This window comes from Corapipo altera, unplaced genomic scaffold, assembly GCF_003945725.1.
Source record: "Corapipo altera isolate COAL_440 unplaced genomic scaffold, ASM394572v1 106, whole genome shotgun sequence".
NCBI classification, from domain to species: domain Eukaryota; kingdom Metazoa; phylum Chordata; class Aves; order Passeriformes; family Pipridae; genus Corapipo; species Corapipo altera.
The window spans coordinates 341,874-369,068 of NW_020885019.1; the positions used below are offsets into that span (position 1 = coordinate 341,874).

The window sequence follows — 27,195 nt, forward strand, 5'->3', positions numbered from 1 at the left end:
CCTACCTGTCTTCCCAGCAACCCCTGCACTCCCAGACCTACCTTTCCCCCCAGATCCCCCTGCACCTCTAGACCTACCTATTCCCCCAGATCGCCCTGCACCCCAAGACCTGCCTGCTCCCCTCATCCCCCCCGACCCCCGGACCTCCCTGTCCACCCCCCGACTGCCCCAGACTTACCCGGCCCCCATCCCCCTGCACCCCCAGACCTGCCTGTCCCCCCGGCCCCCCGCACTCCCCATCGCCTCTCCTCCCCCGGCAGTCCCCCCTTGCCGCTGCTGGTCACTCACAGCGTCCCGTCCCGGTTCCCTCCATGGCCGCGGTGGCGGCGGCGGCTCCACCCGCGGTTTGAATCTCCCGCCGCCCACGTGGCTCCGCGCGGGGGCCGCCGGGTGCTGCAGGTCCGGCACCGGCACCGGGCGGGGGCAGCGCCGGGGCGGGGGCGGCCCGTGCGTGCGGGGGGTGACACCACTGGGGGACGGGGGCCCCCGAGGGGAGGGGGGAGTCGTGAAGAGGGGGTTGCGGGGGCCCGGCACACACCGGGGAGCGGGGGGAGCCCGTGGGTGCGGGGAGTGGCACAAAACGGGGTGCGTGGGGACCACCGAGGGGAGGGGGGGAGGCCGTGGGTGCGGGGGTTGGCACGCGCCGGGATGCAGCGGTCGCCTATGGGTGCGGAGGGTGGCACACACCGGGGGGCGGGAGGAGCCCGTGGGTTCAGGGACTGGCACACACCGGGGTGTAGGGGGAACTGGTGGGTGAAGGTCCAAGCAAGGGCTGCTGAGGGACCCCACCACGGGCTGTGCCCAGGGGCCAGGGCTGTGCCAGGCCCAGGGTGCCAGCTCTGGGGTTCACTGTGCCCTCCTTGCTCTGCAACTGTCCATCAACCTGCGCCAAAGCACAGACCTGCCCTGCCACGAACCGAGCCCCCAGCACCTGCCATGAGCTGCCGAGACAGTGAGGGGCCAGTTGTGGCATCCATGGTGTGGTTGTGTCATCCATTGTGCCCGATCCATTGTGCCCATGTCCTGTCCATCGTGCACTGGTGCTGCCCAGCACACAGTTGTGCCCTCCATCGTGCGGTTGTAGGATCCATTGGTCCTGGTTCTGGCTGGCATGGAGCTAAAATATTCTTCTCAGTAGCTGGCACAGTGCTGTGTTTTGGATTCAGAATGAGAATAATGTTGATAACGCCAATGTTTTGGTTTTTGCTAAATTGTGTTTCTCCTAAGTCAAGGACCTTTTGGGTTTTTTGTGCCTCATGCTCTGCCAGTGAGAAGGTTCACAAAAGAAACTGGGAGGGAGCATAGCCCGGGCAGGTGACCCAAACTGGCCAAAGGGATATTCCACACCATAGACCATCATGCCCAGTATATAAACTGGGGGAATTACCTGGGAGGGGGTGATTCTGAGTTTGGGAAGGGAGTCTGGCATCAGTCAGCGAGTGATGAGCAGTTGTATTGTTTATCACTTGGGTTTTTTTTCTTTCCCTTTTTTTTATTATTATTACTTACCATTATTATTGTATTTTACTTTGTTTTCTATTATTAAACCCTTCTTATTTCAACCTACAAGTTTCACTTTTGATTCTCCTCCCCGTTCCATGGGGTTGGAAGGGAGAAAAAGGGGGATCGAGCGAGTGGCTGTGTGGTACCTAATTTCCATCTGGGCTTAAACCACGACACTGCCACCCAGTTTGTGCCGTCCATCCATGACAGGTCTCACACCGGTGCTGCTGCACGGAGTTGCCATGGCGCTGCACACCATGCTGGTGACAGGGATGAAACCAGAGCCAGCGGGGCCATTGCAGGATATGCTTCCCCAGGAGCTTTGTCCGAGCCTGTGCCAGCTCCTGCCACGCTCCTGCCACTCAGAACCCGGCTGTGCTCCAGCACCAGGCGCCAGTGGCCATCACTGGGGGGCTGCGACTTGCTCGGGGCAACTTTCCAGGAAGCCCAGGTGGAGAGGCCCCTTGGACCCCCTCCATCCATCCCCATCAGAGAGCTGTGACTTGCAGCAGCGACGGCAGGGATGCCCTGTCCCTTCCCTCCCTGCTCTCAGCACCCTTTGCGCCTGAAGAGCAAACAGTAAGTGTGTGCAAATGGTTATTCTGCCTCCCAAAAAGGCACCCCGGGAACTTCCCACCCCCCTTGCTGCAGCATCTCCCCTGCTCCCCCAGAGTGACCTCTCTCACCTCTGGTGGCCACCGAGGTTTGCAGGGTCCTCTGTGGAAAGGCCTTTTTCCTCCTTGAAATTTGAGCAGCAAACAAACTGCAAGAGTTCCCTAATTTTTCATAAATAATATAAAATAACTCTGCTCATTTAAAGGGATTCCTGGCAGGATCATGCCAACTTAGCTGCCTGAGCCTCTGCCTCTCTTGTAGACAGGTCACTGCCCCTGCTTATGGCTTCAGAGGAGGCTGCTGACCCGGGAGTGCAACCCACCACCCCTGACAAACCCGTCCTCCCCACCACCACCACCACCCCTGCAGCCCCTGCAGCCTCCACAGCCCCCACCAACCCTCCCAGCTGCAAGAAGAGCCTGAAGAAAAAGAAGGCGGCCAAGGCCAGGGGAGATGCCCAGGAGGGAGGTGATGAGGCAGTGGGGAGGGTGGCTGCGATTGAGGGGCTCACACAAGCTGGGCGCCAGGCGCTGGCACTGGGTGCCGGGCAGGAGGCAGTGGGGTGCTTCAGGAAGGCCCTGCTCCTCTCCAGGGACGTGGTGAGCACTCAGCTCCACAGGGCTTGTGCCTTCAACCTGGGAGCTGCCTATGTGGAGATTGGGAAGCCCAGAAAGGCCCTTGAGTTCCTCCTCCAGTCCCAGCCCTTGGAGAGGGAGAATGGGGAGCACTCGGGGGACCTTTATTTCAATGCTGGAGCAGCTCAGGAAGGGCTTCAGGACTTTCCTAAGGCTTGTTTTGGCAAAGCCACCGGCCACAATGACATGTCGCAGGCTGGTGGTCGAGCAGGGACCCACGTGCAGATGGGCTGCTGCTACCTGGGGATGCGGGAGCCGGCACGAGCAGCACGGTGCTTCCTGGACGCGGCACAGACCTACACGGCAGCGGAGAGCCCCGAGGCCGCGGCGGTGGCTCTGAGCAGGGCGAGTGGCTCCATGCTGCAGAGCCGGCGGTTCCGAGCGGCGGAGATCGCAGAGGTCCTCGCCCGGTGCCGCTCACTCTGTGAGACCATCCCCGACCCAGCCCTGCGAGGTAATGCTGTGCTGCACCCTTTGCTCTCAAGGGTCCCAGGTAGCAGCTCCTGTGCCCACTTTTCCTCTATGCCCCCAGGGAAACTCTACAACGACATTGGCCTGGGTTACTCCCAGCTCCACATCTTCTCCCTGGCTGCTGAGAGCTTCGAGCAGGCCCTCGGGCTCTGCAGAGGGGAGCTGGAGCGGGACCGGCACCGGGAGGCTGCACTGCTGCAGAACCTGGGCGCTGCCCACAACGGCCTGTGCAGTTTTGGGACAGCGCTGGGCTGGCACCGGCGCGCGGCCGCGCTGCACGGTAGGTTACACTGCTGTCTCCAGCTCTTGGCTTTGCTGGATGTACCGGCTTGGGATGGAGCCCCGTGTTCCCAATTCCAGGAACTCTGGGGAACCGGAGGGCGCAGGGGCAGTGCTTCGGGAATCTGGCATACGCCTGCAGCCAGCTCGGGAACCATGAGGCTGCCGCGGAGAACTACCTGCATGCCCTGCAAGCCTTCCGGGACTCAGGTAAGGAGAGGCACAGGCAACCCCCCCCCGGGCAGTCTGCAGCATCCAGGTGCTGAGTGGACTTAAGCTGGGTGATGCTCCCTGCCCAGGACCTCGACTACACTCTGCTGGGACTGATGCTGCCCTTTGCTTCCCAGGGGACGTGCAGGGGCAGTGGCAAGCATGTGAGGGGCTGGGCACAGCCTGCTTCCACCTGGGAGACCCGCAGAAAGCCATCGGGCACTACGAGGAGGCCTTGACTTTGCTTTCCCACTGCCAGGTAGGACACACTGGGGAACCTCCAGGGCCAGACTCTGCTGTGCATCACGGGTGCCCCAGCCCTGGGGACAGACCCACTCAACCCATCATCCATGTGGGCTCTGTCCACCACAGGACGCCCCCAGAGCTGCCCGAGAGTGGGTTGTGCACAAGCTCATGGATGCCATCCAGCACCGGCTCTGCCTCGGTGGCCGCCTCTCCCACCGTGGGGGCCGAGTGCCCACCCCAGCTCTGGTGAGCATCACCCTGGGTGTGGGACACACAGGCGGGCTGGGGGCTGAGACCCCAGTAGGGGTTGGTGGCAAGAGGTGCCCAGGTTTGGTGGGCAGAGGGACACACATATGAGCCCCAGCCATCCCTCCATCCCACCAGGAGCTCAGCCAGCTGCGGTTTTGCTCCATGCTGCCCCAGGCCAGCGGGACACAGGTCCAGAGGAGTGAGGTGTGAGTAGGAAAGCTGCTGTCCTCTCCCTCATTCCTCTGGGATGAGTTCCCAGCATCACCCAGGAGACAAACCTTCCTTCCTTCACTCCAGGTCCTTTGGAGGGAAAGCCCAGGACCACCTCTACATGTGTGTGCCGGGAGCACATCCCAAGCATTCAGGTGAGAGGGTTAGAACTAAATGCAGGATTGAGCCATCCAGGAGATTCCTGCTGGAGCTGAGGCTTCAACACAGTCTGATACTCTGCTCTTGCCTGTTCGTCCTTCCTCCCTGGAGGCAGAGGAGTGGCCCTGACTGATGGCCTTGCGCTGGAGCCCTGCAACCCACACAGCATCCTGAGCACCTCTGGGGAGGATGAGGGTGGTCCTGATGTGGCTCCAGAGTGTCCGAGTCAGCCCCAGGCTAACAGGTAGGTGGGTGAGAGGGAGTCACCCCAGTACAGCCCCTGGTACCCAAATACCCCTGCAGCAGATGTAGCACAATGAGTGGTGTCTCTCTGGGGACTTCTCCTGGTTAATGGGGAATATCCAGAGATTTTTAAAGATCCGTAATTCTGGGGAGTGGGTTTGGGGTACTTCCAGCTGGAACCTGGGGAGGGCTCAGTCACGATGGGATGGGGAGAGTTTGTGTCACAGATGCTCTCTGTCACCCCCACATGAGCTGCACGTTGTTGCCAGTAACAGGACCACCCCCCTGTGCCTGGCCCCACCACCCCACACAGACCTCCAGCCATGTAAGTATGGAACACAACCAGAGTGTCACTTCTGTGGAGAGCCCAGGGCTGCAGGTCTCACACTGTGTTCCACAGGGCATCGTGACCACCAAACCCTCCAGCCAAGGCCTCTGGAGCGGTAGGTGATGCCCTGGGAGAGTGGACAAGGGAGCAGACAGGAGGTTTGGGCTCCAGGGCGTCCTCTGAGAGGAGGGTTCAGGGGTGGAGACCCCCACCAGGGCTTGGGACACCCCTGATCCTTGCAATGGACAAGTCTCCAAGCCAAAAATCACAGGGCCTGGGGATTTTGACACCTTGCAGCCAACATCAAACCCTACCCTGTGGATGGGGCAGTAGATCTGAGGGTGGTTTCCAGCACCCCAGTATGAACCTCCTGCCTGCTACTGCCTAAAGGGGCTTCAGGAGGACTGGAGAGGGACTTTGGACAAGGGCCTGGAGTGACAGGACATGGCTTTCCACTGCCAGAGGGCAGGGTTAGATGGGATATGGGGAAGAAATTCTTGGCTGTGAGGGTGGTGAGGCACAGGTTGCCCAGAGAAGCTGTGGCTGCCTCATCCCTGGAAGTGTGCAAGGCCATGTTGGGTGGGGCTTGGAGCAACTTGGTCTAGTGGAAAGTGTCCCTGCTCATGACAGGAGGGTGGGACAAGATGGGATTTAAGGTTCCTTCCCACTCAAAGCAGTCTATGATTCCATAACTCCATTTTGCATCCCGCTGGACACCCCCACAACCTGTGATGCCTCTGTGATCTCGCAGCCCTGGCCATGACCCTACTGCCACTGTCACCAGCTGCTGGCCCCGCCGGGAACCTCAAAGAGGGACCAAGACACTGTCCCTTGTCTGCAACCTTGTGTGACCAGCAGGACACGTGGGAGATGCCACTTCTTGGGAGGGACAGCCCCAAGCTGGAGCGGGGGGGCCCACTGAGCAAACACGGTTTTGCCCCCACTCTGTTTCTGCCATCCTTTCCAGGCCAGGGTCTGGCAGTGAGGAGAATGAAGGGACTGGAGGGATCGCGGGGTCCTGAGGGGACTGAAGGAGGAGGAGGGGGCTGGATGGACCACGAGGTCCCGGCCTAGAGAGGGACTGGAGGGACGGCGAGGTCCTGGATGGGGTCTGGAGGGGGAGAAGGGGGCTGGATGGACCGCGGGGTCCCGAGAGGGACTGGCGGGGAAGGAGGGGGCTGGAGGGACCGTGGGGGTCCCGGGGGAGACTGGAGTGGAAGGAGGGGATGGATGGACCGCGGGGTCCTAGACGGGGGCTGGAGGGACCGCGAGGGTCCCCAGGGGACTGGAGAGGGCGGAGGGGGCTGGACGGACGGCCGAGTCCCGCCGTGGGGAGAGACCGAGGGCTCTGCACGGCCCCGCCCGGGCGCTCGCTGACGGTCGCTCCGCCCCGGGGCGGCCCCGCGCCTGCTCCTTCCGAGCTCCGCGCCCCGTTCCGGGCCGTCCCGAGCCGTTCCGGGCCGTGCCCGCCGCATGCCGGGCCCGAGGGCGCTGCTGGGGCTCGGGCTGCTCGTGGCAGCGGCGCGGGCGGGCGGGCGGTGCCGGGGCTGGGGTTGGGGTCTGGGTTGGGGTCAGGGCCGGGAGTGGGGCCGGTGCCCCCCCCGCCGCGCCATGCACGGGCCCAGCGCGGGGCCCGGCCCGAAGGGGCTCCGCTTCCTGGGGTACGGCTGGGTGGGGAGGCGCGGGGGGAAGGAGGGGGTGGTAGAGCGGGCGGGGGGTTCTGGGGGTCCGCAGGGTACGGGGGGGGCGGGCAGAGTGGAGGGGGCACAGGGGTGGGGTAAGGGGTCGAGGAGGACGGGATATGGGGGAGCTGAGAGGTGCAAAGGGATCGGGCAGGACCTGAGGTTGGGGTGCAGATATACACGGGGGGGCTCAGCATGGGGAGCTGGACCCTGTGTGTCCCCCCATGGCTCATACAGAGTCGAGGGGATCATAGCAGCCTCCAGCCCTGCAGACCTTGTGGGTGGCTGAGTGTCGGGGTCCCCAGGGGTGCCATTCTCCTCCCCCCAGGCAGGAGGAGGCCCAGGCCATCGACCAGGAGCTCTTCACTGAGTACAAGTTCAGCGTGGACCAGCTGATGGAGCTGGCAGGGCTGAGCTGTGCCACTGCCATTGCCAAGGTGGGGGTCCTGAGGGGCAGGGGGGGTCCTGTGGGGTGCCACCACCAAGGTGGGGGCAGGTGGGGATCCTGGGAAGAGTTCTACAGAGGTCCCAGTCCCGTGGGCAGAGCTGTGTCACTGCCAAGGTGGGGGCCCTCGGGAACAGGGGGGATCCCGAGGGTGGTCCTGGCACCGTGGGCTGAGCTGTGCTACTGCTAAGGTGGGAGCCCAGGAGGCAGTTGAAGGTACTGGGGGGGGAAGTCCCAGCACTGTGGACTGAGCTGCACCACTGCCATTACCAAGGTAGGGGTTCTGGGGGGTCGCAGCACTGTGGACTGAGCTGTGCCACTGCCAAGGTGGACACCAGGGAGGCAAGTGGGGATCCTGGGAAGAGTCCTAGGGTGGGGTCCCAGTGCCATGGGAAGAGCTGTGGCAGCACCAAGGTTGGGATCGTGGGAGGCAGGTGGGAGTCCTGGTTCCGTGGTGTGGCCTTGCTTTCCCACCATAACTTCACATCTCCTACCAGGCCTACCCACCCAGCTCCTTCACGACAAGCCAGCCCGCTGTGCTCGTGATCTGCGGGCCGGGGAACAACGGCGGCGATGGGTTGGTCTGTGCCCGGCACCTGAAGATGTTTGTGAGTCTCTGCACACTCCCCGTGAGGCTGCCAATGCCCATGTGCCCCTGTAACTGCAGGCTTTGGGGTCCTGTTCCTCTGGCTGCTGCTGGTGCCAGAGCAGGATTAGTTCAGGTTCCTCATGCTCTTGTAGGGCTACCTGCCCACCGTGTATTACCCCAAGCGCCCCAGCAAGCCCCTCTTTGAAGGTTTGACCACCCAGTGCGAGAAGATGGACATCCCCTTCCTCCCAGAATTCCCAACTGAGGTGAGGGGCAGTTGTTGGCTCGGGAGCAGTGCCCAGGGCTGCCCTTCACCTGCTGCCATCCCTGATGCAGGCTGCATTCATTGACGAGCTCTACGGCCTGGTGGTGGACGCGATTTTTGGATTCAGCTTCAAGGGGGCAGTGCGGGAGCCCTTCGGCAGCATCCTCAGCACCCTGGAGCGCGTCACAGTGCCCATCGCCAGCATCGACATCCCCTCGGGTGAGTAACGGCCGCAACCCCTGGAGGAAGGTGCCCAGCCAGGGTGGTCCCAGCTCCAGCCCAGCCATGGGGCTCGTTGCAGGCTGGGACGTGGAGAAGGGGAAGGCAGACGGCCTCCAGCCCGACATGCTCATCTCGCTCACGGCGCCCAAGAAGGCGGCGACGCACTTTGCCGGGCGGTACCACTTCCTCGGGGGCAGGTTTGTGCCCCCCGCGCTGCAGGAGAAATATGCTCTAAACCTGCCAGCGTACCCTGGCACGGACTGTGTCCTGCAGCTCACATAGGGCTAGGGCCACAGGGGCTGGGCTCAGCTTCAGTACTGCACATCAGGGCCCAATTCTGCCCAAGCCTCTGCTGGGAGGGTGCTCAGCACCTTGCTGGGCTTCAGCTCAACCCAGCAGGATCAAAGGTCACTGCAGACCAAAGGCCCAGGAGGTGGGAGTGATGGGGGGCTGCTGGGGGGGGGCTCTGTTTGGGGTTGCTGCCTGATCCAAGTGATCTGGGATCCTGGGCTCTGCTGCTTCCTGCACCACTCACACTTCATGGTGGTCTCACTGCAATAAAGATTTATTTGTGCTCTTGAAAAAATACTTCAATATGCTGCAGGGTCTGTCCCCTTGTGTCCTTCTGCGACGAGCCCACAGCAAATGGGTCCCTGCCCCAGGGCCTGGGGGGAACTGGGGTCACCCCTGACCAGCGAAGGCTCAGGAAGTGAAATAAAGGTCGATCCAGCTCCAGACCAACCCAGCCCAGCCCAGCATTCCCAGGCTGAGCCACAGTGCTTGGGCTCTGTCTGGGACGAGCCTGGAGCACCCTTGGGCACCCACCAGCACCAGGATCAGAACCCTCGCAGCAAGGTGGGACTGGCAGCTGCTCAACACAGCAGCTGTGGCACTTACTCACTCTGGCTCCCTCTTCCTTTTCTTCTTTTTTCTCTTCTTCCTGGGGCTGTGTCCCAGGTCTGGCTCACCTGTGCCTTCTAGAGGTATGTCTGTCTCAGCTGGCTCTTCTTTGTCCTCCTCCTCCTCCTGCTTCTGTTTCTTCTTCTTTTTCCTCTTTGCAGCTTTCCCCTCCTCTTCTGCCACCTCTTGTTCTGTGTGTGCCTCTGGCTTCTTCCTCCTCTTCATGACTTTCCCCTCCTCTCCTGATGCCTCCTCTTCTCCGCATGGCTCTGTGACCTTCTTCCTCATGACCTTCTCTCCCTCTCCCATCAGCTCCTCTTCTCCACTTGGTTCCCGGATCTTCTTTTTCTTCCTCTTCACAACCTTCACTTCTTTTCCTGATACCTCTTCCTCCTCCCCATTTGACTCCTGGCTCTGGGGCACCTCAGGGTCAGCTCTGTCCCTGGACTTTTTCCTTTTCTTCTTCTTTTTGCCCTGGCTCTCTGCCAGGGGGCTGCTCTTCAGGAGCTCCTGCTGCCGCTCCTTGTGCCGGTACATGGCCAGGAAGGCTCGTTCCTGCTCCTCTAGGCGCGCCAGCTTGGCACTCATGGTCAGGCCGTGACGGGCACCCCTGCAACGACCACAGGCAGTGGGATCTGGCATCTCCCTGGGCAGGAAACGTGCCCCCCAGCTCGGCCATGCAGCCCCCCCAGCCACTCACTTGTGTGCCGTGCGGCCCCCCACACGCCTGCACCAGCTCCTCGTCCGTCAGCCTGCGGGACACAGAGAGGACGTGTCACCCCCCAGCAGTGTGGCAGGGGCACGGTTCAGACCGGGGCTGCCCCTCGCAGCCCTCATCTCTCCCCATTGCGGAGATGGGGCTCAGCCTTGCCTCCTGGCTGAAGAGAGGTCCAGCTTCTCCTCCTCCTCGCTGCTCTCAGAGCCAGTGGGCAGCGTCATGGACTCCTCCCCACAGGCTGTGAGTGTGGCCGACTGCACCAGGGACACAGAGGGGCCGTGAGGAAGGGGGACACAGCAGCAATAAGCTGGAGGCTGTGCTGGAAGGGGGGTGCAGAGCTCTCCACAGCCTTTGCAGAGACACCAGCTGCTCTCTGAGCCACATCCCAGGGCCGGTTACCTTCACGAAGCGGCCGTACAGCAGGTCCCTGGTGCCGCCGACCTTGCACGGCTTCTTATTGCTGATCCCGCCTCCCTGCTCAGAAAGCGCCTTCACGGAGATGCCATCCTGGAGGGGAGAGACAAAGGGCTCGGGAACGATCTGCCCAAGGGGCTTCACCCCTCTAGCAGCACGTCTCTGCCACCATGGTCCCTGTGCTGAGAGGGGCTGTGGGGACACACACACAGCGGCAGCACAAGGACCACCAAAGGGACCTCAACCCCCTCCCCTGCTTTCCACCCTTGTCTGAGCAGGGTGCCCCTCCAGCCCTCCCACCTGCCCGGCCTCCACAGCGATGTTGGCAGCCGCCTTGTTGAAGACGTGGTCCCACCAGTGGAAGGTGAAGGGCTCCGCCGCGTCGTGTCCCACCTGCGGGGTGCAGAGGAGCCGCCAGAATGACCGCGGCCGGCGGTGGGCGCGGGGCCCCGGCCGGGCAGGGGGGGCTGCACTCACCCCCGCCGTGTCACACTTCATCTTCACCCGGATGGCCTCGGCGATGCCGTCCTGCCGTTTGCCCAGCCCCTGCCCTGCCGACACAGCCACTCATCACCCGCCGCCGGGGAGGGCTGGGGACCACCGGGGCCTGGGGTGGGGAGCTGGGGCCTGGAGGGTCCCGGGGGGTAGCTGGGTACTGGAGGGAGCCGGGAGCTGGAGGGAGCTGGGGCCTGGCAGGGGAAAACGGGGCGCTGGGGGGGACATGGAGGGGGATGGGGCTTGGCAGGGGGAGCGGGGTCTGGGGGGTCCCGGGGCTTGAGGGGAGCCGGGTCTGGGGCGTCCCGGGGCTTGGCAGGGGAAGCCGGGTCCGGGGAGTTCTGGGGCTTGGGCGGAGCGCGGGGCGTTCAGGGGGGGTCCCAGGGACGGAGGGACAGCCAGGGAACTCCCGCCCCGGGACCCCCGCCCGGCCCCACCTCGGCGCCAGCCGTGCCGCCGCAGCTGGGTCTCGGCGAAGCGCATCCCGCGGCCCGGCGGTCCCGGAGCGCTCATGTCCCGGGGAGCCCCGGGGGGGCCCGGGGGGGTCTCGGAGGGTCCCTGGGGGTTCCTGGGGGCCCGGGGGGACTCCCCGGAAGCGCGGCCCGCGCACGCGGCCGGGGGCGTGGTCACGGCCGGGGGCGGGGTCACGGCCGGGGGCGGGGCCTGCCGGGAAGGGGCTCTGCGCGTGCGCGAGAGGGGGCGGGGAGCGGGAAAGAGCCCGGAGAGGGGGCGGGACACGGGAATGGGGGGACACTGGATATGGGGATATGGGAACGTGGGAGTACGGGGGTGTGGGGATGCACGGATATGGAGATACGGGAATACAGGGACAGGGGGATACACAGATACAGGTACAGGGGAACGTGGGGATACGTGGACACGGGATCATGGGAACAGGGGGATACAGGGACGGGGATACACGATATGGGGTCATGGGAACATGGGGATACGGGAGCAGGAAGATACACGGATATGGGACACGGGGATACAGGGACAGGGGATATGGGAGTATGGGCATACAGGAGCAGGGGGATACAACACATACGAGTACAGGGGAACGTGGGGATAGATGGACACAGGGACATGGGAACAGGGGGATACAAGGACTGGGATACACAATATGGGAACGTGGGGATACAGGGGACACGGATATGGGAATGAGCACGTGGGGTGTGAGCTGCATGGTGGAGTGTGTGCCTCCACAGACACACAGCAAAGGCAGCAGCTCCACACTTGGCTCTGCTGGAGCCCTTGCACGTGGCAGCAGCATTGAGGGATCAAGGGACATCCCCTCCCCTACGGCAGCCCTGGCGTCCCTCTTGCTTTTCCTCATGCTTTGTTTCCCCTCTTCTGCTCCCCTTGATAACTGGGGGCTTATCTCCAGGGCAGCACCAAGGTGGGAACCTGCAGCAGCCCAGAGCCCACAGGGCAGCAGCCTCAGCCACTTTTACCTTCACCACTCTCTGCTCTCTTTGCTGGGATGAAAGAGCAGCAATAACTTTTGCAGAGGAGCCATCTCACAGCTGCACTCCAGATGTGGCTCATGGGCAGGGAAACGGAGACAACGAGGCTGGGGATGTTCCCACCAGGACAGCCAGGGAAACAGGAACAGGAGCAGGGCACGATGCAAGGTCGCAGCACTGCAAAATCTACCAAAAGCAGAACCCCTTCCCAGGGCAGCGTGGGGAACAGGGGGGCTTCTCATCTGTCCTCAGCAGAGCCAGGCTGGAGCTGTCCTGGGCAGGAGATGGGGGCAAAGCTCAGGCTCAGCCCCGTCACTAACACAGGGGGGACACTGGGGACAACCACTGGCCTTGTGTCACTACTGCCAGGAGCAGCCAAGGGCTGCAAAGCCCCTCGGGCACCCTGGACCCTTTCCCAGTGCACATTAGAAATCCATTGGGCTTCGTGGGTGACACAGCTCCTGGTGGACCTGTGGGTGCCAGCTCAGGGGTGCCAGCTCAGGGGCACCAGCCAGGCCTGATCCTAACGTGGGACCACACAGAGGCCCAGCAGACCTGGAGGGAAGGGCACGTGCCAAAATGCCTCCCTTCTCCCTTCCTCTGTCCCGGGACAGCTCTGGTGAGTGTCTCTGGACCACCCTTCCTCTGTCAGCTCTGGGGCAGCCTGGAAGACTTGTGATTTTGTTGTTTCCAATCTCAGAGGGAGCAAACAACAAATCCCAGTCTCTGTCATGCCCCAGGAACTGGTTACCTCCTTTGGTGGGCAGTGCTGGCTCCAGCACAGTCGGCCCTGCGAGCTGGGAACACCCCCAGCAAACCCCAGTGAAACGCAGGCAGCACTGGCCAGGCAGGGACTGGGAACCAGGTGTCATCTTGCTAGAGGAATTAAAAATAAACCAAGGCAGAGCAACATGAATATGGCCCTGAATGTGCCATGGTTGGGTCCTGCTGCAGGGAGCCACCCAGGCTGGCCATGGCCCACCCAAGCTCTAAATCATTGTTTTCTGCTCCAAAATGCTGCAGAATTGAGCGGAGAGGCCAAGGAGCATTGTTCAGTCTTTCCTCATGGCTCCTGTGGCTGAGCAAAGGTGCTGCAGCAGCTCCATATGCACACATATATATATTTTCCAAGCTATCCCACTCCATGACCTCCTAATCCCAGGATATTTCCCTACTGACCCTCTCTTGGGATACTTTGAACTTGCCACACCATACTAAGGGCTGTAGCTGCAGGAAACCACCTCTCTCGTGGATCTTAATAATAAAAAAATGGTTTCTTGAAAGCAATGTAGATGTTGGTTTCCTGCAATCCCTCCCTCCTCCACATTTCAGAGGTTTGATTTTGAAGTTGGAAGTGTTACATTGGGATATTGTGGGAAAAGGCTGCAGATCTGCTCCAGGGAAGGGGGGAAGGAATGAAGTGAAAATACGTCCTTGACAGCAGAAATCTCTCCCAGTCAATCAACTGGATTCACCACTACTTGCTGTGGAAATTGCTCCCTCCATTATATTTTGAAAGTATTAATTCTATTTATTGGAGTAAAATAAGAGGAAAAAAAATCAGTGAGAACACCTTTAGGTAATTCTTTTGGGAAGGAGGGATATGGGAGCAAGAAAGTGTGGTCATTCCTTCGGAAGTGGGCTTTTGAACAGCACCTTACCAGGGACTGGGGAAAGCTCTAGAGGGGATTAAGGTTTCACTAAAAGGCTCCTTCGCATCAGCCTTCAAAGCACCTTTATTTCCAGAGCTGGGAAGGTCAGACCTGCATCCCCTATGGGTACCAAGGGCCAGACCCCCCATCCCCTGCAGGTATCAAGGGCCAAACCCCCCATCCTCTGGGGGTAACCATGGCTGGAGTGGCTGCACCATCACACCTCCAAGCTCTCTGGTCTCATCCCCACCGTGTCCCACCCCATGGTCCCATTCTCCTGACAGCAACACCAGAGAAACCACAGGCCCTTCCCTCCCAACTTTCCTTCCCCATGAGCAGCACAACGAAGCCCCTGGGAGCAGTACGGAGTAGGTAGCCTTTCCAGGCTGTTGGGGGAGGGTGGAGAGCTGGGAGGTGGCATCAGATGGATGCAAGAGGTTGCAGGCTCCTCTGTGTCTCTATTTTAGCATCTTGGCTGGTGGGCTGGCAGCAGGTGAGGAATGGAGAGACAGGAGAAATGTGTTTTCCTGCTTAAACAAGCAAGAGACACCAAGAACTGAACGAACAGCCTGTGAGGACTCATCATGGCCTTTCAGGACTTAAGGGGAACTTGTGAAAGCAATGGACGGAGACTTTTTACACAGGCAGAAGGTGATGGGACAAGGGGGAATGGTTTTAAACTGGAAGAGACTGAGATGAGATGTTAGGAGGGTGAGGGTGTGAGGGTGGTGAGGCACTGGCCCAGGTTGCCCAGAAAAGCTGTGGCTGCCCCTGGATCCCTGGAAGTCAAGCCCAGGCTGGACAGGGCTTGGAGCAACCTGGTCTAGTGGATGGTGTCCCTGCCCATGGCAGGGGATGGAACGAGATGAGCTGTGAGGTGTCTTCCCACCCAAACCATTCCGTGATTCTCAGGCTGCTCTGGACTCTCCTCAGTGGTTCACAGCCATCTGCCCACACTGCAGCAGGATCTCTCCACCACACAGGGATTTATTTCCAGCCAGCTTTGGACTCACTGGATCCGTCCATCTCTCAAAGTCCCTGTTCAGACACAAACCCCCTCACACACACAGATCCCTCACACACACAGAGATCCCTCAGGCATGGGTGGATCCCTCACCCCAGATCCCCTCACACTGGGGTGGCTGACACCAGTGTCACACTGACACCACTGAGTCACACCTTGCTGACACCGAGGGGGGGGTGGAAGGACTGTTTCTGCCTGTCCAGACACAACAGGGTTGAGACTAGTTTTGCTCCTCAGAGGTTCACACACGCCATGGGGGTATGTCTCCCTTTGACCCCCTGTGTTCCCTTTGTTCTCCCCCTTCCCTGCTTGCCCCATCCATCCTCCCAGGAGCAAGCGTTGGCATGTGCAGGGACAGAGACCTTAATGCCAGCAAGGGACATCCAAGAGATCACAAGGATCGCAGGCCTTTTCAGGAGCCCATTTCAGGGGCTGATCAGCGACATCTGGGAAGAGCTCCAACCCCTCCAGCTCCCATCCCTACACAGCTCTGCGCAAAATTCCCATGTCTGAGGAGAGGTTGCACAAAGCAATCCACAGATCTGTGCACAGCCTCCAGAAGAGGTTAAAGCTGCTTTCCAAATCCTCCTCCAAGGGATCCCAGTCTAGTTGGGATACACACACACAGGCAGGAGCATTTCCAGCTCGCACACTCACATGTTTTCTCCACCACCACCTACACTCTCAGCAATACAAGCACCCATCGAGCCCAGCTCCAGCTCAGGAGCCCCTGGGTGCAGCAGGTTTTACAGGTATGCAGAAAGCAGCGCGGGGACTCCTCCTGTTCCCTCTCACTGCCCAATCCTCCCACACTGAAAGAAACTTAAAAGTACCAAATAACACTAACTCCCAGCTCACAGCAGTTCCAAGGGTTGCTAATTGCTGATTCTAATTGAAAGGAAGCTTTCAAATAGGCACACTTAGAGCCAGAGTTTGGGAACCTTCAGCAGCATTCCTGAAGTGTCCGAAACGTTTCCTGCCACAGGGGAAGGCAGCAGAAGGGGCCAAGTGGGGAGGGAGCAGACGCCCCCGCTATCCGCTCGAGGTGAGCACAGGGCAGAGCATGGATTAATCCTCCTGGGGAACTGGGAATGCCCCAGCTGAGGCGAGGCAGGCAAGGACGAGACAGGGATGCAGGGAGACAGATGGTTGTGCGCATTTATTTTCCTTTGATAAAAATGGTGTATGCAAATTACACAGCCATGGAGGCTCCTGGGAAATACCACCCTGCTGGTCCTGGGGAGTCTCTTGGAGAGAGTCAGAACATTCCAACACATCAGAATGGAGGGGGGGGTGGAGGATGGATCTAAACTGGGAAGAATATGAACTTCAGCATTTTCCAGTGAAGTGAAAAAGATCATTAACTTATTTTTGCATTTCCTTTTTAGTTTTTACACTTGGAGAAATGAGCCCACCGAGCACAGGAGTCAACGGCCCCCGACACCTCTGCTCAGGAACCACATTGCTTGGGCAGAAACACACCTTCCAAACACCTTCCTCTGCACAGCACCTTCAACTCAAGCTCAAGAACAGCACACCTGGTCCCTGCAGACCCCTGGACTCTGTTACACCACCCCAAGAGCATAAAGACCACACTTCAAATGCAGTTTTCGCACCCATTAACCCTTTACCAGGAGATCAGAGGCACCTGTGAGTGAAGGATACGGGCTCGTTTCATCCCAGGGAACATTAAGACAAATGACATCAGAAATTTCCAGGTAATTTCAATTTTTCTTTTGATCCATTCCCAACAAGATGCTGAGAGAAATAACCAATCCCCAAACTCGGCTCAATTTTTTAAATATTTGCCTGAAAGGAGGGCTAGGGGAGGGAATCATGTACAGTTAAAATCAAGCTACTCAAAACACAATCATTCAGGTAAGTAACTAGAAGTATCGCCTCTACCATCTAGAGAGAGAGAGAGAAGAGTGTCTGAGACAGGGCATATTTAGGAAAAAATACACATCTGAAGTCTCTGTGGCCACGATGAGAACTGGAATCCACATACAAGCCAGTTAAAGAGCATTTCAACATGAAATCTTAACTTAGTAGGAAGGTCAGGGGTTAAGCTGTATCTTTTTGTTTTAAATACATGGACAGCTGTCAGATATGAAAATGATGGCGGGCTTTCCGGAAAGATCCCCTGTGCATGTGTATGGATGCATGTGCTGACGTCTGTGGGGCAGCAGGACAGAGTTTAGGAAGGCTGGGAGCCCAGCAGTCTCTCGATAGCTGCGTTGATGTCCCCGCCGGTGGCAATGAGCGCCTGGAGATTGGCCTCACGGTTGATGAAGCCCATGGCATTCAGCTGCTCCAGCTGCTGTTGGAATCGCACTTCGGGGCTCTGCGCCTGTGAAGGAAAGGATGGAGACCTCGGAGTCAGAGAGCAGAGACAGCATCCAACACGGGCAGGGCTGGCAGCCACGGCTGCACAGGGACCCTCAGCTCAGCCTCAGGCTTGTGTGGGGACAGTCTCCATGTCCCCCCAGGCTGTCGCACAGCAGCCACACCAGAGTCAGTCTGGCTTGGTACCGACGGCAGCAGCAGTGTGAGGAGTAGGATCCCCAGCACTACAAGCTTAAATCTCTGCAAAGGGTTCCACACCCCAAAGAACCAGCCAGACCCCTACACCAAACCTGGCCTAAAGCACCACAGCCACAAGAGACTGTTGGGAACCACATCCCCCGAGCGGGGTGGGATGGGGAGCCCCCTGGAGACCTCCCTGCCTGTCCCAGGAGCCACTGGGAATTACGTACTTGAGAGTTTCCTCCGGCCAGCAGCTGGATCATCTGCTGCATGAGCTGCTGTTGGGGGTTACCACCCCCGGCTGGAGAGGCACTGGCCGGCGTCGAAGCAGAGGGAACGGGGTTCTCCGGGATTGTGCTTCCTCCTGTGGAGGACGGGGGCATTCGGGGCATGCCGAAGGAGCCGAGGCTGCAGAGGAAGGCAGGGCATGCTCAGGGGCACGCTGGCGCTCTGGGCATCCCCTGGGAGTGGGCCAGCAGGGCAGCCAGCAGGCCAGCTATGGGGCAGCTCTGGAAACAGAACCAGCTGCGTCCGTGCCCCAGTCACACATGGCGCTGGGAGTGAGCAGAGCCAACAGAGGCCTGCAGGGAACTGCTAAGATGGAGCACAACACACAGTGACAGCGAGCAGAGGGCCAGCAGCCCAGCCTGCCCCAGCACACCCACCCAGCCTTGTGACTGTCCATCTCTCTCCAGAGATACAGCTCTTGAGCTCAGTCCACACCGAATACAGCAAACAAAGGATGGGGGAGAGACCAAGTGCATTCCAAACCTTTTCTCCAAAAAGAAAGGGTCGAGGACTTCCCAGCGAAGCACAAGCAAGGAGCAAGTGCTAGTTAGCCAGGCTCAGAGAGGCCTGCAGGCACACACCCAACTGCCCCAGGACAGAGCACCCTAAGCAGATCTCCCCAGTGAACTGACAGCCAGTTCTGCCTGCTGGTCCCAGGCACGGCAGCTCTGCCTGCATGACCCCGCTCCGGAGTGCTCCGTACCTTGGCACTAGTCCAGGGGCCTCCGTCTGCAGCGTCTGGAGTCCCTGCTGGATCTGGAGCAGGGCCTGCATGGCGCGGGGGTTGGTGAGGATGGACAAGGAGTCTGGGTTCTGCATCTGGGGACCAAGGCAGAAAGACACCATGGTACCAACCAGCGAGAGCTCGGGCAGCCCCAGATCCAGCACTGCTACACTCGAGCAGGCACCGAGCTGCGCCTCTTGCCCGTGGCCAGCGCCGACCTGCGCGTTTGGATCCTCCTCCGAGGCTCCAAGACCACAGGGCTCATCTGCAGGGACACTCACAGAGCTCAGATCAGGTTTCCTAAATGAACTGGGTGAATCAGATTAGAACTGGGGGCACATGCCTTTGGAATCTAATTTACCTGAGAACCAGCTGCTCTAGCACAATTAGCTGTGTTAATTTTTGTAAACTCAACACAGTGGGAGACTGTCCACACAGGGGTTCCAAGTAGCTTAATGAGCTTAATTTGGAGTCCACTTTTCAGTAATTTCGATGAGTTAATTCAGACTGCCTTGTCTAACCAAGCTCTTCCTCTCTGTCTCCCTGTGCAACCTCTTTCCTTCCTCAGCCCAGCCCCCCAAGCCCACATGCTTCCTAGTGCACTTGACCAAGCAGCTGAGATCCTGCCTGTCCCACAGTTGGGGGGGAGAAGCTCTGGAGCCAGGGGCTGAGGGCAGCACAGGGCCAGCCAGAGGCCTTTTACCTGCTGCAAGAAGACAGGGAGCTGAAGGCGGAGCTGTTCTTGAAGCTGTGGATTCCCAGCAAAGAGGGGGACATTTACCATGATCTAGCAAGAGACAGCACACGTAGGTAGGGTCAGAGGGTTGCTGCCACTGACTGGCTGTTAAACCCTACACAACTAAGCCATGAAGAACAGGTCATTCGTGCCCTTGACTCCTTCCCTGGGCTTTCAACATGCTCCTCTGCTAAGAGGGACCAGGACAGCTCAGTTCCTGACAGCAGTGTTGAACAGGGGCCACTTGGCCACGAGAAGAGAGAAGGGCCATTCCCATGTCCCTCTGATAGCCACCTCTTGTGTCAGGAGCTCTGCTAAGACACAGGGCTCAGAGCTGGGGCTGCCTTCAGGCTATCAAGAAATACAGTCAAACTGTGTGTATTCACTCTGCTCCGGTGTCTGCAGGAGGAACCAGTCTGACCCCACAGCAGACTGGTCTCACTGTGCTCACAGCCTGCCTGCCAACAGCAGATGACTGCAATACTTCTACCTGTGCTGCAAAGTCCGGGTTCTGGGCAAGAGTTTGCATCATGCTCCGCATGTAAGGGGCAGAGATCATGTTCTGCATCAGCTGAGGGTTTTCAGAAATCTGCTGCAGGAGTCCTTGCATCTCTGGGCTGTTGAACATGCCTGCAAGGGGAAGGGAAGACAAAAAAAGATCTCTGATGAGCCTGAGCACCGCTGCAATGCCCGAAATACAATGTGACTGGTAACAGCACTGCCTGTAGTCCATCCCCCAGCCAGCAGCAAACACCACTGTGGATACCAATGCAGTGCTCTGCTGGCCACTCTCCTGCTCTTGAGAGTGCAGGGACACTAGAGTTCCCAAAGGGACCCTCGGACAGGCACACCAGAACAATCCATTTGTGCTTGCCACTGGGCTAGAACCATTCCTCTGGAGAACAGCTCCGGACAGGGCTCTAATGCCAGAGGGACTGGCCCCCCAGTGAAGCCTGGGTGACCTGTTCAGCCAGGAGCATCCTCCAGCTCCCCCCTCACGTACCAGCACCGATGCTGGCAGCGTTCAGCCCAAAGGGATTGGATATGGTTGGGGTACTCTGGGTGGTTGCTGAGCCCGTGCTCCCTTCGCTGCTGGGTGCTTGGCTCTGGGAAGCAGGGGGTGTGGGGCTCCAGGGGTTTGGCAACGGCTCTCTGTTCTCCGTCCGCAAAGGCTGAGAGCTCGAGCTGTCAGAATTCCCCGTCAAGGAAGAGAAAGGATTGTTGCCAAACTAGGGAGAAAGAAAAAAGAAACAGCCGGAATCAGTTAGTCCCAGCAGAGAAGGTCAGACCCACCCCAGCACCGAGTGAGCCAGGGAACAGCCGATCACATTCAGCCAAGTCCAGAATATGCTAAACACGTGCCATGATTTGCCTCCTGAGAAATCTGCAATCCACAACACACCTCGCTTGGAAAAAGACCATGCTCAGGAGTGGCCACAGCCTCCAGATCTGGCTCCTAAATGCAAGGCTTCAAAACACCTCTGTAAAACCAGCGCCCGGACATACCAGTAGGTAATGCTGGACTGGAGTATGTCTGCACAGCCCTCTGCAGCCAGACCTGCGCTCCCTCCTCCTGTGCTCCAAGCCAGCTGGATCTGAGCCAGCTCTGCTCCAAAGGCGTCAGGCTCCAGCTAATCCAGGGAGCAGAGGGCTGTGCTAACAAGGTGATGGGAGCCTGCCCATGGGCTATGACTGGCATCAAACCTGCTGGAGGGCTGCAGGAGCCAGGGCAGGTCTCTGCTCTGGCACCCCAACCCATGTAATGACAGGCACTGCAGGCCAGTGCCTGCACTGGAGAGACACGACCAACCACGCTCTAGAAAAGCTGCCCCACCAGCACGGGGGCCAGGGAATGATCCCCCTTCCCACACTACACCCCACTCAGAGGAAGGCAGCCAATACCTGCTCCCTGGCTGCGCTGAACATGGGCTCCTGGATGTCCGTGTACATCCGGCGCAGGGCGTTGTATCCTCCTGGAATGCTCTCGAGATTACTCAAAGCACGGTCCTGGTTCCGCATCATCTCCTGCATCATGGCAGGGTTACGAGCCAATTCCATTGTCTGGGAGAAGGAGGAAAAGACGGAAAGCTCAGGCCCATGTGCACCACGGAGGACCAGGGTGGATCAAGAACCTGGTCAGCAGCCCAGCAGTTTTCTACTAATCCCCCAGCCAAGCCCTGAAAGAGTTAAATCTCAGCTCCCAGGAGAGAGGCAGAGAGATCATTTATCCAAGCAAAGAGAGTCCAGGGATCCCAGCTCCTCCCCAGCCTTGCTCAGCCCCTCTTCCTTCTCAGCCTCAGTTCAGCTGGATGAGACTGTTTTGTTTCTAAGCAGTATCAGGACATCCAAACATCTAACACCCCTATGTTCCCACTCACACTGGATAGACTACATTCAACAGCTGGGAAGGTAGAAAAGGCTGAATCCTTCCACCTTCTCCAGACTTCTGATGGGTCTCTCCCGCACAAGGAATATTCAGGTCTCATTTGAGGATCTGCTTACGTACGGATTATTCACAATTTAGTCCTGCAGCTCTGGAATTTCATGTATGGCCAACACAGTTGAAAGAATAACTGAGAAGCAGATGGAAACTAGGCCCATTCAGCACAACCCTTCTGACAAGCCTTCCCAGGAAACAGCAGAGTCCTGTCAAGGGCTATTAACACCCTCAATTTCTCACTCAACCCTTAGGCTTCCCTCTAGACAGTCCTCTAGGGAACAGGTCCTCCCTGTTCTGGGAAAAATCAGAGCCCTCTGGGATCCCAGCCTACACTAGTGCTCTCCACTGATATAGGTAGAGAAACACTGACTGTACAGCTCAGGGCTCTGTACTTTATCTGTCAAGAAAACTAGAGAGAAACAAAGAGCTTTTGCAGTAGCTTCACTTCTCCAGCACTGCTTTTACTCCCATTCCTGACTCAGAACACAGTAGTCTTGTAGGCAGCATGCTAGGATAATCCCAGCATCTTTTTTTCCCAACACACCATGGATTCAATAGCTCTGAAAGGGAGACAAGATTTGCAAGGATGTGGGTTGTGTAATCAGTATTCACATAACTCAAGACCACCATCTGTTTGTTGGGAGCTCACAGCAGGAAGGAAGAGATCTCCAAAAACCACTGTTCTGGCATTCCCACTCCCCCTCGGCAGAGCAGACACTAAAGCTGGTCCACAAGGACTCTCCTGAACGCTCTTTACCGAGGCCCTGGTGTGACTCACCTGCCTCATGAGCTCCGGGTTATTCAGCATGTGGCTTATCTCTGGATTTCGTTCCATGAGCTGCTGCATCTGGGGATTGGCCATGATCATCTGCCTCATGAGGTCAGGGTTAGACATCATGTTCTGCACCAAGGGATTCTCCATGATCTGGGAAAGCATCTCTGGGTTGGACATCAGCTGCCGCTGCATTTGCTGCTGGAGCTCCATGAAGTTGGCAGAGCCCATCCCAAGATTGCCCAGCCCAGTGATGCCACCGAAACCAGCTGGAGAGGGAACAACACACGGGGAGAGAGGCGTGAGTCAGTAACTGTTGGCAGCTGCAAAAAGAGGACAGGCACATCAGCTGAACTGCACCCCACAAACCCAGGGGTATCCCACGTTCCTATGGCAGCCAGCTCTGAGGGAAGACACCCCTACAACACACCTTACTAAGGGCTGTGGCATTACACTGAGCAGGGACACTGAGGTTTACTACAGGAGTGACTCATGCAAAGCCCACAGCGAGCAGAGACAACAACGGGGGTCAAGAACCCTGACTCCTAATCCAGGAAATCCTTCCTTCTCACAGCCCCCACTTACAGAGGATGGATGTAGCACTGTTGGGGCCTCCGTCTGCAGGACTTCCCATGGTCCCTGACCCGCTGCTCCGTCTGCTGCCACTCCCTGTGTCCGGACCGGCACTGCTGGATGTGGAGGGCTGAGATGGGGCAGCAGGAGAAGAGGGGGTTGCAGTGGGGGCAGAAGCAGCATTGGGGGCAGAAGCAGCAGATGTTGAATCTTGGACCCTGCAAAGGATCAGAGGGTGTTAAACTCCTGGGGCTAGGGAAGGGTGAGCAGAGTCCTTTGTGGGGACACGGGACATGCAGCCCACGCTGACCAAGCTCCCAGCACACCGGTCACCCCCGCAGGAGCCAGCCCCAGCTCCTGTCCCAACCCTGCCTGCACGCATCCCAGCTGTGCTCCCAGATGCCTCCCATCTGCTGGATTCTGCCTCCCATCCTGATGCATTGCAGCCCCTGTCATGTTGTCCTCGCCCATACAGAGCATTGGACAGGTCTTACCCTGAGTTGTATCCAGCTCTTCCTTGAATCCCACTGAACTATTTACCTCAGCCATATCCTTGAGCAATGAGTTTGCTCCAAACAGGAAAATCCTCCTGCTGCTCCCACAGAAACCACAGGAGGTTACAGCAGGGCTGGTACAAGGGGTAAACGAGACTCTGCACTTCTAAATATTCCTATCAGTGCTCCTGGGGCAAAAAGAAGTACCAGCATTACTCTACAGAGAGGGAGACTGAGGCACGAGGCAGCAGCACCTGTCCCACAAAGCTATGGCCAGTTTGGCTCCAAATTCCCAGCTCTGCCACTGGCTGTACCTTCATGCAAGACTCCTGCATCCAACACAAATTGTCTGGAGCTTATTTTAACACACCCACACAGCCACTGTGCCATAGGCCACTACGCAGTAGGTGCTGGATGTCAGCTTTGCTAAGTACACCAACCCAGTTCAGTACCTTGTCACCACAGTTCCTCCTCAGGAGTGTTACAGGAATTTGAAACAGAACATTTAAAGATTCTCTGAAGCCTCCGCAGTCACAACAGTGAGTCCTGGACTAGTGCTGAAGAGCTTTCACATGAATTTAGACCACAAAGTTCACTTTACTTGCCTCAAATAATGCTACTATACCTCTGAAAATAAGAACAATTATTTCTCTACTTTTTCTTTTCCAAACCAAGAATTATTCTTTTTGTCTAACTCCCTTTCCTTTTTCACTCTTATTCTAGCACTTGTAAGATCAATCCCAAAAACCAGCAGCCACTGAGAGAGGCAGAGAGTGGGGAAACAAAGTAAATGGGAAGCTGAACAAAAAAGGAAGAAGGAAGCTGGAGAAAAGGCACTTGGTTTCTGTGAGCACAGGGAGAGACTGTAATGTATCTGGGACTATTGGCAGGAGAAAAATGAGCAGCTCAGGACAGCTCTGATTCACCCTTTGAAACGGTTCACCAGTACCACATTTGCTGTGGAGACAATGGAAGAAGAGCATCAGGCTTTTCAGCTACCTGGAGAGGCAGAACCCAGGGAGAGGCTCCTGCAGGACCTGATAATACACATCCCTGTCTTTGTAAATAACAGGTGGGGAAAAAAAAAAACAGGGCAAAATAACCATTTTGATTAATGCAGCTCTCCCAGATGGCAGAACTGCACAGAAATGCCACCCTGGAGCTTCCCAGGAGCCCAAACACATCATGGCGGGAGCCCAAGGCAGAGGCAGCCCTGGAGACTCCCACACTGCTCTGTGCACGTGGTCACACAGCCTGAACCTCCACACACTCTCGAGGTGGAGCACCCACTGTGCTTAGAGCAGAGTACATGGCAGGAGATGACAGAAAAACTTGGGTGTTGGCTTCTACAGCAACACAAATTCATGAGAAAGTAATTTCTGTTATCAGCAACTTGGCTTTGTTAGAACCAGTATCAAGTTCCGATGGCTTCTTCCAAGATTAGTGAATTCTAAAGGCTCAAAATACATGAAGCCACACACACAAAACTCATGTTAAAGGACCAGCCCCACCAAGTACCTGCCACACACCCATGGAGAACACAGGTGGGTGATAAAGCCCATTACAGGCAGGGAGAGTCTGGAAAGCTCATCAGGAACCTCACCATCAGCTATTCCCAGCCCTCATTTGCCCTCAGCCCCCCAGACCAAACTCTTACTTCTGCGGAGTCTTAATGACCAAGTGCACAGTCAGCCCATCTTTGATCCCGTGTTGATTCAACGTGTCTCCATCCTTCAGGATCTTCCCAGCAAAGATCAGAACCAGCTGATCCTGTTTGGCTTTAAACCGCCTGGAAATCTCTTCTTTGAACTGGAAAACAAACAGAGCATTTTTCAGGCAAAGGACCAAGACCAGAAATATAAAGCTCCAGGGACCAGACCCACTCTGGGAACAGCACAAGGGAGTGACGGGCCCTCGGAGCCCAGGTACCACTCAGGCACCAGTTGCTGAGCATGTCTGAGGTGTTTAGGAAAACCATAACAAAGCAAAGACAAGCTCTGCACTCACAAAACATGGAGTAAATCTTGGAAAGAACACAGCCATTCCCTCTGGAAGAGCTGAAGGCTTCCAAAGCCAGACCAAGTGTGTCTCAGGCCTAACCCAAACACACCGTTTATTCTGAATGACTGAACTGGTTTTGTCTCTGCTCATTTGAGCTTTTTTCCTAAGGAAAGCCTAACTCTGATTCAATACAGGACAGAGCTCTATGGAAAAGGGAACAATCCTTTATCAGCCAATGGAAATAAACTAGGTCTTCTCCAATGCCTATTTCTGCAACCGAATTCCCTGTGAGCGCGCCACGGAGCACGGGCATCTCTTCCTTACTGTGTGGTGTGCTGGGATTAACACCTGCCAACACCGCTGTCACTGCTGGCCCCGCCAGGGCATTCCCAAACTGATTTGGAGGAAACAAAGCCTTGCACTTGGAAGCCACAAATTACAGGGAATTCAGAGGGGAAGGTCAGCACAGAGTGCAAAGCACATGTCTGACCCAGAGCTCACAGCCTTCACACCAGAACCCTAAAAACAAGGCTGGGGAGAGCACAGCCCTGGCCAAAGGTCACCCTGGCCCCACAGCTCTGTGCCTTCCCTGCACAGCTCCATGTCCCACCCTTGCACAGAGCCCTCACTCCACACTCCCTGTAGCCATGGGCTCCCTGGAGCCGACAGAGGAAGGAGCAGAAGGGCCACATGTGCACAGCCCATGCCCACACTGTGACCTGCTGCCCAGAGATTCCTGCCAGGTCCTTCACAAGCCGACCTCACGCCCTGTGCTCGACCGACGCTGCCAGCCCCGGCTGTGCCAATGACACCTTATCCCAGTGGGCACTGCCACTTCCACAGCACTGGGGCCAGCCCCGGAGCCAGCCCTTGCCAATCCCAGCCTTTGCCAATCCCAGCCCCCTCCTGTTCCCTAGCAGGAGCAGAACCCCCCCAGCCCACCCCTGGAAGGGCTGATGCTCCTTTTCTTCCTCCCCATCCAACCCTGTCCCCAAACACCTGCCCGGCTCCTCTCCCCTCGCCTCGGGGATCCGCCTCCAGGGGGGTCCAGACTCACCCCACGATTCCCACCTTTCTCCCCCTGCAGCTCCCCACGCACCCAGCCGGCTCTGCCCGCAATCCCAAAACCCTTCCCACCCCGCCCCGCTCAGGGAACTCCTCCCCTCCCACTCCCCCGCTGCCCAGCCCACGGGCCGAGCCCCCAGACCCCACCCCGTCCTTCACACCCCTCCCAAAGCCGCCCCCCCCCCCCAAAAGCCGCGCTCTGAGCCTCGCACACCCCTCACACGCCCGCAACAAACGTGGTTTCGACATCCGCGACCCCTCCCACGGGTGCCTCCCACCCCGGACCAACCCCCCCGCCCAGGACTGTCCTCTCCTGAAGCCCCCCAGCACCCGCCCTCCCCCGGTCTCCCGGCTCCCTCCCAGCCTGGCTCCAACAAGGCCCGAAGGCCCAGGTTGCCCCCAGGACCCCCCCGCCGCCCCTCTAGCTCTGATCTGGTCCCCGAGAGCCCCACTGGACGCCCTGACACCCCCCCAGCCAAAGCTCCCCTTCCCCTGCTCCTCACGTCCCCCCGAAAGTCTTCCCCATCACCAACCTCAGCTCTCTCTCCAAAAATTCCTC

At 58.2% G+C, this 27,195-nt stretch overlaps 4 protein-coding genes across 9 annotated transcripts in view; 2 read left to right on the forward strand and 2 right to left on the reverse strand.

Moving 5' to 3' along the window:
- The first annotated feature begins 752 nt into the window (after positions 1-752).
- On the forward strand, positions 753-6,154 carry TTC24 (tetratricopeptide repeat domain 24). 5 transcript variants are annotated; one of them, XM_027667773.1, is made up of 13 exons: positions 753-952; positions 1,714-2,082; positions 2,380-3,207; positions 3,286-3,504; positions 3,585-3,713; positions 3,851-3,972; positions 4,086-4,205; positions 4,341-4,414; positions 4,506-4,573; positions 4,689-4,821; positions 5,090-5,145; positions 5,221-5,263; positions 5,900-6,154. In XM_027667773.1, exons 3-13 carry the CDS (start codon positions 2,400-2,402, stop codon positions 5,997-5,999), a joined length of 1,872 nt encoding a protein of 623 aa, XP_027523574.1. In that variant the 5' UTR covers positions 753-952; positions 1,714-2,082; positions 2,380-2,399; the 3' UTR covers positions 6,000-6,154. The 5 variants fall into 5 exon arrangements, with proteins under 5 accessions (XP_027523574.1, XP_027523573.1, XP_027523577.1 ...); XM_027667772.1 differs by having other exon boundaries at positions 753-2,082; XM_027667776.1 differs by having other exon boundaries at positions 753-2,082; positions 5,096-5,145.
- A 452-nt stretch (positions 6,155-6,606) lies between these two features.
- Positions 6,607-8,945, forward strand: NAXE (NAD(P)HX epimerase). The gene is made up of 6 exons (XM_027667796.1): positions 6,607-6,809; positions 7,159-7,267; positions 7,773-7,883; positions 8,017-8,130; positions 8,201-8,348; positions 8,431-8,945. Exons 1-6 carry the CDS (start codon positions 6,622-6,624, stop codon positions 8,631-8,633), a joined length of 873 nt encoding a protein of 290 aa, XP_027523597.1. The 5' UTR covers positions 6,607-6,621; the 3' UTR covers positions 8,634-8,945.
- On the reverse strand, positions 8,899-11,475 carry GPATCH4 (G-patch domain containing 4). The gene is given in 8 exon segments (XM_027667795.1): positions 8,899-9,861; positions 9,952-9,971; positions 9,973-10,003; positions 10,123-10,223; positions 10,369-10,476; positions 10,684-10,776; positions 10,861-10,934; positions 11,316-11,475. Coding segments are annotated over 8 exon segments (1,116 nt in total). The 5' UTR covers positions 11,392-11,475; the 3' UTR covers positions 8,899-9,248.
- Positions 11,476-16,157: 4,682 nt separating this feature from the next.
- Positions 16,158-27,195, reverse strand: part of UBQLN4 (ubiquilin 4) — an 11,377-nt gene continuing 339 nt past the window's right edge. Inside the window, exons 2-11 of one of the 2 annotated variants that reach the window (XM_027667797.1) lie at positions 25,228-25,379; positions 23,089-23,294; positions 22,510-22,772; positions 21,194-21,352; positions 20,295-20,520; positions 19,782-19,921; positions 19,259-19,342; positions 18,535-18,650; positions 17,774-17,951; positions 16,158-17,367 (exon numbers count right to left, since the gene is read on the reverse strand). In XM_027667797.1, the coding sequence (XP_027523598.1) occupies positions 17,215-17,367; positions 17,774-17,951; positions 18,535-18,650; positions 19,259-19,342; positions 19,782-19,921; positions 20,295-20,520; positions 21,194-21,352; positions 22,510-22,772; positions 23,089-23,294; positions 25,228-25,379 (1,677 nt within the window). In that variant the 3' untranslated portion in view covers positions 16,158-17,214. The remainder of the gene's footprint in view (positions 17,368-17,773; positions 17,952-18,534; positions 18,651-19,258; positions 19,343-19,781; positions 19,922-20,294; positions 20,521-21,193; positions 21,353-22,509; positions 22,773-23,088; positions 23,295-25,227; positions 25,380-27,195) is intronic. The other variant, XM_027667799.1, reaches the window with a different exon arrangement.